The sequence below is a fragment of the Rousettus aegyptiacus genome, unplaced genomic scaffold (assembly GCF_014176215.1).
Source record: "Rousettus aegyptiacus isolate mRouAeg1 unplaced genomic scaffold, mRouAeg1.p scaffold_m13_p_13, whole genome shotgun sequence".
NCBI lineage: Eukaryota > Metazoa > Chordata > Mammalia > Chiroptera > Pteropodidae > Rousettus > Rousettus aegyptiacus.
This window is the reverse complement of record NW_023416288.1, coordinates 9,783,752-9,798,889: the sequence shown is the minus strand read 5'-3', so window position 1 is coordinate 9,798,889 and position 15,138 is coordinate 9,783,752. Positions and strand designations below refer to the sequence as shown.

General features: G+C 35.5%; 1 protein-coding gene across 4 annotated transcripts in view; it reads left to right on the top strand.

Annotated features, from left to right (window-relative positions):
- Positions 1–425: 425 nt before the first annotated feature.
- Positions 426–15,138, top strand: part of PCLO (piccolo presynaptic cytomatrix protein) — a 353,044-nt gene continuing 338,331 nt past the window's right edge. For all 4 annotated transcript variants that reach the window (XM_016162724.2, XM_036230302.1, XM_036230303.1 and 1 more), the window contains exons 1-2: positions 426–980; positions 6,768–8,202. In XM_016162724.2, coding sequence (XP_016018210.2) covers positions 727–980; positions 6,768–8,202 — 1,689 coding nt within the window. In that variant the 5' untranslated portion in view covers positions 426–726. The remainder of the gene's footprint in view (positions 981–6,767; positions 8,203–15,138) is intronic.

Sequence of the window (15,138 nt, the reverse complement as noted above, 5' to 3'; positions counted from 1 at the left end):
CCTTTTGGGAAATTGGTCCCAAAGGTATCAAGTTTTTCCTGTTCATCTCCAGTTACCTGAACCTGTTCCTATGATCTTTTCGACCTTCCAAAAAACAAAAAACAAAAAACCTGAAACTTCAAATCCCATGAACCAAAGGTGGGAACGAACACTTCCCCTCCAGTCCCTTTACGCCCACCTTGAAGGTAGTCCGCTAAAAGTCAGGTTGAGGCTTCCTGAAATATGCCTGCAAGAAACCAGGGTAGTTTCGTCCAGGTTTTTAATCTGTGCTCTCACTGGGCTCCTTTAAATTGGAGCTGAGAGTGAGGAAGGATACGGAGCGACGCAGAGCGAATAGGCGGGGGCGTGAGCATCACCTGTTCCGAGGGGGGCATGCGCACTGCGAAGAGGCGGGGCACCGTGGGAGGGGCTGGCGGCGCTGGCTGGCACGGCTCAGATCTGCTTCTCCCCGGCTCCGGGAGCTGAGGCGGCCTCGGCGAGTTGTCTTCTGTAAAGGTCCGCTGGCGTTGTCCAACATGGAGGAGGCACCGGCCGCGGGCGTCACCTGCGAGCTGGATTAATCCCCATCTGGCGTTCGGGGCAGCGGTGCCCGGTCGGGAGCCCAGGGACTCCGCCGCCTGCGCGCCCCGCGGCAGACCCCGGCTCGCGCTGCTCCTCGGGCCGCCGGCTTCCAGACGGGGACGCAGCGCTAGGGGGAAGCGCGGCGGCCCGGAGCCTCCCTGAGCCATGGGCAATGAGGCGAGCTTGGAAGGAGAAGGGCTCCCTGAAGGGCTGGCGGCAGCAGCGGCAGCGGCCGCCGGAGGAGGGGCTGGCGGGGCGGGGAGCCCCTTGCACTCGGTGATCCCGGCGGGCATGGAGGCGGATCTGAGCCAGCTGAGCGAAGAAGAGAGGAGACAGATCGCCGCTGTCATGTCAAGGGCGCAGGGGCTGCCCAAGGGAAGCGTCCCCCCTGCCGCTGCGGAGCCGCCTTCCATGCACAGGCACGCACAGCATGATGTATATGTCCGGGCATATATGTACAGCTTCTCGTGCACATATGTGCCATCCTGTATGTGCCAACTCGGCAGTACATATATGTTGTCTCCGTTCATTTTATCCTCCCTAATGGGGTGGCGATAAAGAGATCATAAGCCTTCCGATGGCAGAATAAAAATGTTGTTGAGTTTCTGATGGGATAGTCAAGGGTTGCATTCTTGGAACTGTGATTTTAGGTTGTGATTTTTAGCCTTTTGGTACCTTTTCCCTCTAGAATGGCGTGGAGAGACGCCCTCCAGTGCTTTACTAATCTGGAAGTCTTCCATTAATACAAAACAGACGTATTGGGAAATGGATAGAGCAAGGTGTTTTTACCTGTCTCTGTTTAAACTTCCTCGGTCATTTGGAGTCTTTTTCTCTGTAAATTATATCTAAATACTTTAATAACAATATCATTAATAACCCTGAAAGTGATTTGTCCTTCCTTTCTACCCCACCCCCAGAGGAGAACGGGAGCTTTTAAGGTAGAAGGTATAGAATGAATACACCTTTTACATTCAATGTGGGGCCCTAAAATATGTTGTGGCATTAAATAGATGATTTGGTTACAGCAGAGCAGGTGCTGTACATGTATTTCTGAATTAGCATGTGCGATTTTTTTAAGCCACTGCTCTTTTATATACAAAAGTGTCTTACAGTTTATGGAAGAACATGTGAATTTGTGTTATCTTAAAATTAGTTTCCAGTACATACTTTTAAAGACAAAGCAAATAAACGACAATTGCATAGGCAATTAAGAGCCAATTTGTAATATGAACGTATTCATTTTCTTCTCTAGCTCTCCATTTTCCTTCATCCTAATAAATTAGTTGTTTCTCATTAGAGTAATAAGAGGGTGTAATCATTGTGCTGGCCCTGCCTTTATTACTGTAAATAAACCCCTTAACTTTGCACCCTCCCATAGAGAATAGTTCTCTATCCGTGGTCCTGAAACCATTTCTGTTTTATAATAACTGAAGGGGAACCTACAATTTTGCAGTATTGGAAATGTAAAAGATCTGGATATATAGGTGTAGATTCTTATACCTATATATTAAATAAAATTAAAATATTTTTTCCTTAGGACCTATCAGATAAGTATATGCATATAATTTTGTCAATTACAATATTAAATTTAATGTAGGAGAAATGTAAAATGTTTTATGGATAGTGACAGAATTTTTCACATAAAATCCTAAATGCCTAAAATCTATCAGCTAAAAAGCCTATTTCCTTGAAACGAAACCACCACTACTAGTTAAACCAACTCCTTTGTATTGAATATATTTTTCTTTTTTAAACTGATAATATATTGGGGTATTTCTTTGGTTAAAAGCCTTAACCATTATCTTAAGTAGTACAGCTTATGGTATGTACTCTTTTTTTTCTACTGATGAAAATGTGACTTGGAAAATATATTGAATGTTCATATACTAAATTTTCATAGAATAATATTGGGGTACAGTACTTTTATTAGCCTTTTAGAAATATGCGCCAGCTCTTCTACAATATTTCATAAGAAGCACAAGCAACAGGTTTAACATACTGGTTACAAATACCAAGAAAAGTGTGAACTTTGATTTCTAAATTCCTAACTTTTCTTCTTTTGGAGGGTGGCTGAAAATTTCATTTCAGTCTCTGAAACTATGTTTTATGAAGAGTTCAATAATTTTATTGTGGTAGAATTCTTACTAATAGGTACTCTCTGGTTTAAATAGTTATTGGTGAAAGCTTCATCCAAATATATAAGTAATACATTTCTGATTTTTGTAACCTGCTTGCATTTTACTGAAAGATTTCTATAAGAGGCTGATAATTTGTGGAACGTTATTAATCCCCATATGCAAAACCAAAGAAACACTTGGTTTATCATTTAGATATTTAGATACACATTGATTGAAGTGTATATCAAAAGTATATTCAAATAATTTGAAGTTTTAAGAGATTAAGTGCTGTGAGTTAGACATGGTAGGGTTAGATTTATTTATTTTTTTTTTAAAGAAATAAAAATTGAGAGCCCAGGTACCTAGATTCTTATTCTATTAACTTTAACTGACTCCTGGTAAATTATATATGCCTCTCAGCCATATGTACCTCAATTACCTTGTCTATAAGGCAAGCAATATTTGTCTTACTTATATTGTAAAGTCATTATGAGGCTCAATTAAAAACTGAGAGGGATATTTTTGTTTGAATTTCAATACAAAGAAACCCTATAAATATAAAGAGTAATATTGATATCAGCAGTGACTAGCACTGGCAATGATGGCTACAGGCAGGTTACATATTGAATTATTTATTTTTATGAATTAATTGATGTTTATGTTCTTTTCCATATGGAGAAGTCAGTACAATGTAGTGATAGTCCTGCATCCACCCCCCAGGAGTCAGGACACCATAATTTTGTGACTAATTTTATAACTTTCAATTAATCACTTAGTCTCTTTTAAGTTCTAGCATCATCTACAGTATAAAAATAAATTCCTAACATTGATGATATTCCTAAAGTAAAATTTTGTGTGACTCAGCACTGTCAAATGTCATTGCCTGTCGTGTTCCTTTTAACAAAATATTTTATCATTCCAACTGCTTTTACATTCTTACACTTGAATACGTGCTAACCTCATTTGTAGCTGAACCATTTTTTTTTCTACTAATCTATGAAAGAAAAATTTTAATCTAGGGATGACAATAGTAAAATGAAAAAGGAGGTTGTATAAAACATCAGTAGTTACAAGCTAGAAGTTACAGGTTACAAATGAAATGCTCTTCGATTTTTGATTTATTACTGTAGACCCAGGAAAATGCAATGTTATTACTTCTTCTATTCATTTTATTTACAACTATAGATGTGTTATATGAAAAGAGTTTTACTAAAAACACTCTGATAAGTAGAATATTTTATAAGAATTATGACTGAATCAGTTATTTTCTTTAGCATTTTTTGGGGCCTCCCCTCCTGGCTCGATATCTCCACAACTGTTTTTCTTCCTAGAGCAGCAGGTCAAGTCCAGGTTCTAAAATGAATATGGAACATTTCCATTTAGAAGTTATAAAGCAAGTAGAAATTTGAAGTGAAATAATTCAAGAAGCATAAAACAAAACCTGACATGTTTATTCATCAAACATTAATGCTCATCTATGAGTTACCAGGTTTGGTTCTTGTGAAGCAAAGATGAGTGAAACATTCTTTGTCTAGGAGTTCACAGTCTAGTATACAAGACACAGATTGCATTTTAGTCATTTTCCTTTTAACAGAACAACTGTCATACCAAACAAAAATTCACCAAAAGATCCCAGTTTGCTAAGACATCTTTATATTTTTGTTTGGTATTAAGCCTATATTTTCTCTTAATGTCTTTCTACTTTTGCTCCCAGATCTCCATGTTTTCCATTTATTTTCATAATTATAGCAACTAAAACTAAGTTTAAATTGTAGAGCAATCTTTATAGCTATATAGGTATTTTCTCACTGGGGGATTCTGTTATACGATACAACATATTTCTAGAACTTCTAAGCAATTATAATTTCTGATATAGCTTGCTTTAAATTTTGGTTTTTATTGTTATCACAAATAGTATTCACAAAGTTTATTTCTGTTTTGTACATATGTTGGATTAAGTTAAATAACATCACAAAAACAATTAAGTTTAATAGCATTTTCAAAAGAGAATAGTTAAACTGAGAATAGGTTTTTGTTTTTTTTTTTTTTTTTTTTTGGTACTCTGTTTAAATATAGATTTCTAGGACTTTGTGCAAGGGAGCCAGTTCAATAAAATGCCTAAATAATTACTTATAGGATAGTTACTTCTACAATGACATCCCTAAGCATGTGGTTGATTTTATTAATTTAATATAGAACATTTCTAGAATAATGTAAAGATCTAAACAGTGAACTTTTGAAAATAATCTATTTTAGGTTTACTATAGTTCTTTTGCCTTCATATGGAAGGGAACACATAAGGAGACCTGTAAAGAAACATTCACAATTATTTTCTCCAAATAGGAATATGTAGCAGTACATTTTAAATGCTATCTTAGAATTGTTGGAATTAATTAGAGTTCCTTGTTTAAGTAAAGGCTTTAGAGACATGGCAATATCTAAAGTTTTTGAAATTTTTTTTCCCCTGGGGGAAACTTCCAGAACTAAGAATTCTGTTTATTTATCTTATTAGAAAATTACATTGTGTATGCATTTATGGTTATTTTCTTTTTGATCCTTTTCCAGTTAGAAGTAATACTTCTATGTTTCTACCATGCCTTACATCTTGATCCATACTCAAATTTTTGTGTCATTAGGGGAATTTCAAAAACTTAATTCATATTAACTACTTAATGATCTGAGATTTAAAATTTAGTCTTGTCCATTAGCATTTTGACAAAGCAAAACCTGGAAACTTTTTTTGTGATCATCTCATATTTTAAATGTTATTTAATCATTCTTTTTTCTCCTTTTTTCTTTTAATTAAAAAGAAATAAACCTTTCCAAAATTAAAAAGCTACATATATCAAACAAAATACTTACAATTTTCTATAATTCTAATGCCACATGTTGTTACTAGTTGCAAATTTATCATTAAAAATGTACTTAATTTTTAGCTACATGTATACATAAGAAACAACTATTTTAATTATTTAACATAGTCATTTAAATTTTGTTTCCAAAACTGTTTTTAAAAATCCATTTTGTATATTCGTCTACAAATTAAAAGAAATCTTGCAAATTCATTACTTGTTATATTTTAAAATCAATGTCAATAAATAATACTAATAATCTAACAATGGCATTGGTAAATATAGAACACATTAAGCGAAAGATCATTATATATTTTTTTCATCTAAAGAAAGTAACAACACTTTTAACAAGTGCGATCACAACTAGCTTGATACAATTTGTGTACTAGGATACATTTCAAAATGCCTTAAGCATCTATTATTACTTCACAAAAGAGAACTGAGATTAAGAATTTTGGAAAAAATAATTAAATGGAACTATTTCTCAAAAATGTCTAATCAGACTAGGAATTCTCATTCTACAAAGTTTTAATGAGGATACTATTTGATGGATGTTACCTTTTTAGACATAATAGGATAAAATTAAATAGATGCTCAGCTTTCTCAGAGTTCCTAGAAAGGCATCCTGTATCCTCCTTGCTAGAAGCTCCACTGATGTCACATTGTGTGCTTTATGTAGCTAATGTAAATTCTTGTAATCAAGTAATAAAACAGACAAAAAGAAACAGATACAGCAAATCTCACATTTAAAAATGAATATTTTTACTTCTTAGTGCTGCTACTATTTGGGAGACTACCATTCTTTGACCATAACTTTTGACCAAAAACAATACACCTTGTGAATATGAATGTACTAGAACATAGCATTGCATTGACTTATTGAGTTAGCCTATTTAATTAGGGTTTAAGTATTGTTAAATTCTGTTAAGTGTACATGTAAATTATTTTTATTATGAAGACTTTCTAATTTGATATTTTAATATTTTTATTATTTATAGTAGCAAATATTTTTTTTTCCTTCTTTTTTTCACCTTCTTATAAAATCTCTACCTTGGGCCTATAAAGAAAGTAACAAAGACATTAAAAGTTTTACAGTCATAGGATGCTGCAAAAATGAGTTTTAGTTATATTTATACATTCATACTTTTAAGGATATAAGAAAGTTATAGCTTTTTAATATTATTTTGAGTTGGAACAGTTTTCATCATTTTTACTTCTTTTTGTTTTACTTTTCTAGGAAACAAGAGTTGGATAGTAGTCACCCTCCAAAGCAACCAGGAAAACCGCCAGACCTCGGGCGTCCAGCTCAGCCTGGTCTCAGTAAAAGTAGAACTACAGACACTTTGAGGTCAGAGCAGAAATTGCCTGGAAGGAGTCCTTCCACTATTAGCTTGAAAGAATCAAAGTCTAGAACTGATTTTAAGGAAGAGCACAAGTCTAGTATGATGCCTGGCTTCCTCTCAGAGGTTAATCCTTTAAGTGCTGTTTCCTCTGTTGTAAATAAATTCAATCCTTTTGATTTGATATCGGACTCTGATGCATCCCAGGAAGAAACCGCCAAGAAACAAAAAATAGCTCAGAAGGAACAAGGAAAACCTGAAGGAATCACAAAACCACCATCACAACAGTCACCCAAGCCTATTCCTAAGCAGCAAGGGCCTGTGAGGGCCCCACCTCAGCAGGATGGCTCTCCTAAATCAATGTCTTCTCAGCAATCAGAAAAAGTTAAATCACAACCTCCAGAGACAGGAAAGCAAGTCCAGGGGCTTACCCAGGCTCCTCAGACAGACCAGACAAAATTGCCACTTCAAAGGGATACAACCAGGCCTCAGACTAAACAGTCAGACACAGTAAGGGGAGAACCAGTCAAACCCTCACTGCAAAACCCATCTAAACCACCGACTCAGCAAGCAAGTCCTGGAAAACCTCCAGCCCAGCAGCCTGGACCAGAAAAACTTTCCACAACACAGTCTGGACCTTCAAAGCCCTCAGCTCAGCAACCAGGGCCAGTGAAGGCCCTAGCTCAACAGCCAGGGACAGCAAAATCTTCAGCTCAACAGCTGACAACAAAGCCCCCAGCCCAGCCACCTGGGACAACAAAGCCGGCAGCTCAGCAGCCTGGGCCAAAGTCTCCAGCTCAGCCTCCAGGGGCAACAAAGCCACCTGCCCAGCAGCTGGGTACACCAAAACCTCCAGCTCACCAACCTGGGGCACAGTCCACAGCTCAGCCACCTGGGCCTACAAAGGTTTCAGCACAGCAGGTTGTGCCAGTGAAGTCTCTGACTCAGCAGTCTGGGACAGGAAAGACTCCTGTTCAACAACCTGGCCCAACAAAACCCCCTCCTCAACAGCCTGGCCCAACAAAACCCCCTCCTCAACAGCCTGGCCCAGCAAAGCCCCCAACTCAACAGCCTAGCCCAGCAAAACCCTCAGCTCAGCAATCTACAAAACCTGTAAGCCAAACAGGAGCTGAGGAGCCTCTGCAGCCACCGACTTTTCCATCTGCAGCACAGACTCCAGTACAAGGCCTCCCTAAAACCATCTGTCCTCTTTGCAAAACCACTGAACTTCTGTTGCATGTTCCAGAAAAGGCCAATTTTAACACATGCACTGGGTGTCAAACCACTGTCTGTAGCCTCTGTGGTTTTAATCCCAATCCTCATTTAACCGAGGTGAGTGCATTTATTCATTGTGTCCATGCTTTTAAACCATATCATCATCTTCCACAAATGGTGCCTAATTTATTGCTGATATGATAGGATGGCATTGTTTTTCTCTGGTTCTTCCCTTCTTTCCTTCCTTCGTTCCTCTTATTCTTCTCTATCAATTTTAAGTTAGAATTTCTAAAACCATTTTCTCCAGTAAGCCCAAAATATTACCATAATTTCTGATAGATTTGGCATATAAAGCAAATATGTATCGATTGAAAGATACTTAGCATTTACTCATTGCACTCTATGTATAAGATCTACATTATTATTTAGTACGCAATGATATTACTTTAACTTTTAAATTCCTGCTCCTACCTACCAAAATTATGATACTCTTAACTGGGGTCATATTTGTGCTGAGAAAAACACAGACAATTGTTTTCAAATTCTAAGTACAATTTAAATATAAAATTTAATATACTTGCCAGTGATTTTGATATCCCCTGTGAAGACATGCTTTCCTCATCAGTTGAGTCATTAATAACAATATAAGTCAGTTCATAAAATGAAGAAGTCATTAAAGCTGGTTCAACATTGATAGTGTCTTCTCAAAAGGACCACAATTTATATCTCCAAGTCTTTGGGTAAGCCTTCCTGACATGTCAAATTATAAAGGGGCCAGTTGTTATACAAATGGATTCAAGGTTGTTTATTCTGATTGAGAATAGAAAAATAATCCTCAGCAAGTCAGTTAATTTTAACTCATCACTAAAAGCCCTGAATAAAATCGCATTTTAATAGGTAAAGATTTTGTGATATTTAAGGGTTGGGGTACAAAAATCACAAAATAGCAGAAAGACTCAAAAATTCTCTGGAGTTAAGAAGTAACAAAGTAAAGATACAATAAATAGAGAATAAAGAAGCTTATAGTCTAGAAGAATCCATTTTTAAAAGAAATCTGGTAGCTCCAACCTAGTGAGAAGGCACAGAAACTTTTTAGTCCACCTGGAAGACAGCTGTTGGTGGCTATTTGTGCATTATGTCTGGAACAGCCCAGGGAAGAACTGAAAGCAGGTGATGAAGGAATAGGTAATTTAAATATCCCTGAAAGAAGAGAATTGTGTACAACCATTATGAAAGAAACCTTTGTTATAATAATAACCAGGAGTATTGTTTATAGCTATTATGTTAGTTTGGATACTTGTGATGAAAGATGAAAATGATATACATTTAAAAATGTGTCAACTTCATTATTTTCTGAAGTATGTTTTGCTCTTTTAACCAGACGTCATATTGAATACCTTAACTTTTTAAATAAGTCTCTCTTTAATGATAGCATTGGAACTAATAAGAACATGCTGCATTGAGTTATGGAGGGAATCAGATTATATGTTGTTTGTATATGTATTTGAAGGTTTTTAAATTTTGGTAAAACTATGTTTCTGTCCATAGAATGTGCAGTAATAATGACGTAGAACAGTAGATGATCATTTTGTAAAATGTCATGTTTTCATGGCAATTTATAAGGCAGAAACATGCAGTTGGACATTCATTCAAGCCACACATATTAAGTAACTGCTATATGGAAGACATTTTATTACATGATTGGTGAGATAGGAAGATAACTAATATATACGCTGATCTTAACATGATCAAAATGTGCTAGATTAGTTAATACATGCACAAGGAAGTATAATATGTGGTCAAATGTTAATGTCTGTGAGAGATATTAACAAATATTATAGACTTTAGTAGGAAGTAACCATTTCCACTGAGTGAGATTAAGGAAAGCTTCATGGAAAAAAAATGATATTTGCGCAGGTATATAAGGTATGATACTGTTTCAACAGTTGAAGTTTGTGAAAGGGAGTGATGATTTGGTTCTAAACCTAGAGCCAGAAAAATGCAGAATATTTAGGGAATCAGTGTTAAATCTAGGTTGACTGGAGTATTGGGGAAGAAGAAATAGGCAATGAGACTGGAGAGAAGTTGAAGTCAGAGTTTGGCCTTTCAAGTTTAGCAGGTAGTGATGAGCATTCTGCTTTATGGAACTTACCTTGACTAATATAGTCATACTTTCAGTTCTTCATTCATCTTAGAAATTTGTATCGATAACCTAGTCATGAGGCACCAATGAGTGCTATGATAGAAGCAACTATTCCTTTAACCAGAAAATAAGGAAATAAAAATTGTATATAAGAAAAAAAACTCTCTCTATATATGTGTATGAAAAGTAATTTTTTATAGTTTTACAGTTCACATAGTTCTTTCCTATTTGCTTTATCAAAATTAAATTTACAAATAATTCTCTGGGATTGTATATTCTGTTTTCCTTATTATACTAGTGAGAAAACTGATTTGCAAGTAGTTACTATGATTAGTTTACCTGTTAGGATCACACTGATATTAAATAGCCAACAGAACTCAAACCAAATCTGATTCCAAATCCATTTATTCATGGTAGTAAGAAAAAGAAAGTGCTATGAGGTAAAAGGAAGAAACCCGTCACTGTCAACAGGGGTATCACAATTGTCTTCATGAAACCCTAAGTATTTGAGCTAGAGTTGTGAAGAATAATAAGAATTCAAACACATGTGAAAGGAGTTGGGAATGTGGGGGCAGGTAGCGGGACTCACTTGCTTAATAAAGGAAAGTATCCCCATATGGATGAGAAGAGCTTGGGCGAGATATTTATATTTTCTGTAGTAATGACATCACTTGACAAATAATAGTAACATGTTCTCTGCCAAACATATTTGGTTGTTAGGAGATTTAACTGAACATTTATATGAGGACTATTTTTAAGTATATGAAGTGCTTTTGCAGTTGTAATATAATGCAACATGGACATCCTATTTTAAATGGATTTGACTTTTAAGTTTACTCTCAATTTGTTTTCTACATAGATGCAATTCATAAATTGTTGGGTTCTGAGGTTGAAATTAAAAGCCATTTGACCTACAGTGTAACATTTCATTTTAACTTTCATTGTTTTTCCATGGAGAAAAATGCAATCCAAGTTCTAATTCCGAACTCTAGGAAGGCATCGTTCCTAATCTTGTGTACCAGTTCCTCAAATGCCTGAATTATCAGGATATTAGAGTTGGGAAGTTTGAACTCTGGATAGAGGCTGAGAGCTTCTGTTTCAAGAGATAAGTCAGATGAAATTTTGAGAATGATCACCACTTCTAAACTGATATATCCATGAGAATTTATATATCCATGAGAATATATATATTCATGAGAATATTTGTGTGTACACACACACACACACACACACACACACACACACACACGCACACACATATCTCCATGAGAGAGTGGACTTCTCTGAATCTTCCAAAGAACACCATACACTCTGGGTCAAATTATCCTCAGATATTCAGATCGAATAAACAGAGTATTTCCATGCAGGACAAGAACAGAGGCTGTGTCTTCTTTAGTACTTTAATTTATATGAATTTATTATTTTCAAGTCTGATGTTTATATTCAGTAAATCTCTATTTATTACTTTCGTAGTCTATGGGTAAAATAGATTACTGGTCTCTTGCATCACTCCTTAAAAAGACTAGGAGAATTTCTGATATTTTTTGTTACCAACACATCAGAATTATGACTATATTTATGACTATATTTGCTTTTGAATATCCTGGCTCTTAAGTGACTACCAGGTCTGAGGAGGAAGGACTAGAGAGGTATCAACCCTCAGACAAGAACTTTAGGGAGGAGGATGTTTATATCCTTAATGAAATTTACCTGTTCTTCCTCACCTGTGCCGGACAGCATGCACACCCCATCCATATACAACCCAAATATCTCTGTGAAGAGGATGGTATTTAAATTAACTGCCCTCTCTGGTAGCTGTCAAGATATGTGCTTTTGCAAATAAATCTTAAAAATTCACTGGCTCTAAGCCTAGACTTTTGATGTCAAGAGAAATTTATAGCAGTGTCTCATCTTGCCAGTCCATTAATGGAATAAATCTCAGCAATGCTAGTCTCTTTTTGGGCTTGTTTTCTGACATAGAAACAGAACATTTGCTTTATAATTAGTAACAAAAACATTTTATTGTTTTGTGGTGTTTATTTATTTACCTCCTTTGATTATAGCATGGGGCACAGTAGATTTAGGGAGAGATTTAAGGACTTGCCCCTAATGTCTGATAATTTTGGATTGTATGTAATTTTATAGTATAGGAAATGACTTGTCATTTTTCAGAATTTTGATTATGAACCAAAGGTTATTGATACAAGTAGATTTAGGTGAGATTTTTTGGTTTGTCATATTATTTTAGGTCATCATGGCCCATGTATTAATAAGTCTCTTGGCTAAAACCAAATGCTTTCTTTAACAAAAATATGACCATATTTCAGCAGCTAAAAACAGCAAACAAAAAACAAACATACCTAGACTTGCATATAAACTCTTCGCACTTATTAAAAAATAAAACAATAAATGACTGAAATTCTTCAGGTCAGCAAAATTGTTTAACTGGTCACCTCTTCAGGTGGATAGTCCTGATGCTTTTTTCATTTCTAGTAAGAGAAACCGAGTGGGAGAAAATCTAAGACTTGGTGAGAAAGAGTAGAGCTATGCCAAATGTCAGGAGGCTGGATCCTGTGTAGAAAGAAAGTCAGTAAGACATTCCTGATGGTGGTTTAGCTGAAGGGTGATATAGTCTCTTTTTAGTAGGTTGCTGTTTTAGCACAAACATCTTTAGCACAACGGTTCTCAGAAGCAAGGACTGAGCACACATATGTTCACCTCCTCTCCAAAGGTTTCACTTTTTAATAGATTTAAAGTATAGTAGTTCCAGAACATGAAAAGACCACCAGTAGCATAATATGTCATGTTGAAGAATTCCTCGAAAATAGAAAATAAGAAAGAAGTAACAGAAACAGAGCCGAGGAAACCATTACACAAGTGGCTTCCTGAGGGAACTTCAGTGAGCTGGAATTATTAGTTGTGCTAAAGGTCTAATTTGTGTATTTAGTCCTAACTGAAACTCAGGTTTTGGGGAAGAGTGTTGGTAATGTACCCAGTGCAATGTAGATTTCTGAGATTCACATCTTTACTTCATCTTAAAATAGTGTAAAGGCTGGGGATGAGCATTTTATCCCCAGTATGGTGAAATCCTTCTGGACTCCTGCCCATGGAGTTGTAGACATTTTGGGGAGGTGCTTATCTACAGCTCTGGGGTTCCCTTTGGACTCTGGGAGCTCTGGGGCTCTAAGAGACATACTAAAAATCACATAGATTATATCTTAGAGTCCTAATAGGAGTTTCAGAATCAATACTATGGAGACAAGCTGTAGAAGAACATTTTTCTGATCTATGGAAAGATGGAAGTCTTCATATTGTACAGGCCCACTAATGGCCAAAGCAAATTAATGAAATGACTGATAGATATATCCCAGTGAAATTTCAGATTTCAAGGATAAGGAGTAAACTCAAAAGATTTCCACAGTGAAAAGCAATATTGTCTATAAAAAGATGAGAAGTCAGGCAGTTAAATTACTCAGTATCAACACAAAAAATAGCAAATAGGGGACACTGTTTTTAAATTTCTAGAGATGATGATAAGGTGAATTCTATAACTAGGCAAGCTATCAGGAAAGAGTAAAAGAATGCATAAGTCACCACCTCTGTCTCTCCCTCCCTCCCGCCCCCTCCCTCCTTCTCCCTCTCCCTCTCTCACACCTATTTATTGACTAACTGTACCCCAGAAATGAAGAAAACCAGAAAGCCCTTAAATCAGTGTTTTCCAAAATGTGATTGCATAACAGTGGTGGAATGTGAAATGGTACTAGATAGTACACAAATCAAACTCAAAACGTTATGTATTAGTTTATTGTGTATTAAAACTTATAGTGAACACAGTAGGGTCCTCACTTAACAACATTGATAGGCTCTTGGAATTGTGGAGAAGCAACATAACAAAAACAATTTTACCATAGGCTAATTGATATATAAATAAGAGTTAAGTTTCTGCAGCATCTCATCAACATTATAATGAAAAGATATTGAATGAAATGACCATTACTAGAGGGCCTACTCTTGTATATCAAATATGATTTATTTGATATTACTTAAGTAATATAGTAAGGTGAAAATGTGTACTCTTTTAAATTTACAAATCAAAATTTATTTGATGCTATAATGGCAACCACAAGGAAAACTCAAAGCAAAAGTTAACAAGATTGATTCTCGAAAGTAAGACTTGGTGGCAGAAATAGAAGCTTTTCCTTTTAATGTCTTTTAGTAGCTTTTTGTACTATTTTTGCCTTGTAAATTTATGTTAAATTTAACACGAGTATTTTTAAAAATTCTCATTCATCAAATGATTGGTTAAACAATTAAATAATGTGAAGGACTAGATAAAGAATTTAGAACCCTGGTTTTTATATCTTCAGCTTTGGCATTCTACTTAGTAAAATAACAAGAATTTTCAGTTCTAAATAACAATGATGATTTGAAATGCCTATGCCTGTGATGCAAGTTAGGTCAGTTTTTTTAAAAACATGTTTTTTGGTTTTTTTTGCCACAGCCATGTGTACTTTAACTGGCACATTTTTTATATGAATCCAATAAAAAGAAATAAAGTCGCTTGATTCTAAACATAAGGTTTTTAGAAGATAAAAGATACTGAGGTTTTTTGCTATTCTCTAATAACCTGTATATTATCATTCATAGTATTTACAACTAGAATACCCTGACTACAATGAAATTAATTTATCTTTACTTAAAAGAGTTTTTAAATGAATTTTAAAAGATAGAAATATTTGATTAATATTTTAAAAATTTGTATTACTTAAATATGTTTACAAACACTGTATTTATTTAGCACTCATTTTTTGATAAGATCCAATTTGTTACACTTTCTTCATGACTTGGATGTTTTCTGTGTAAAATAACTGTATATCCCTCATGCACTACATTTAAGTTTAATCATTAGA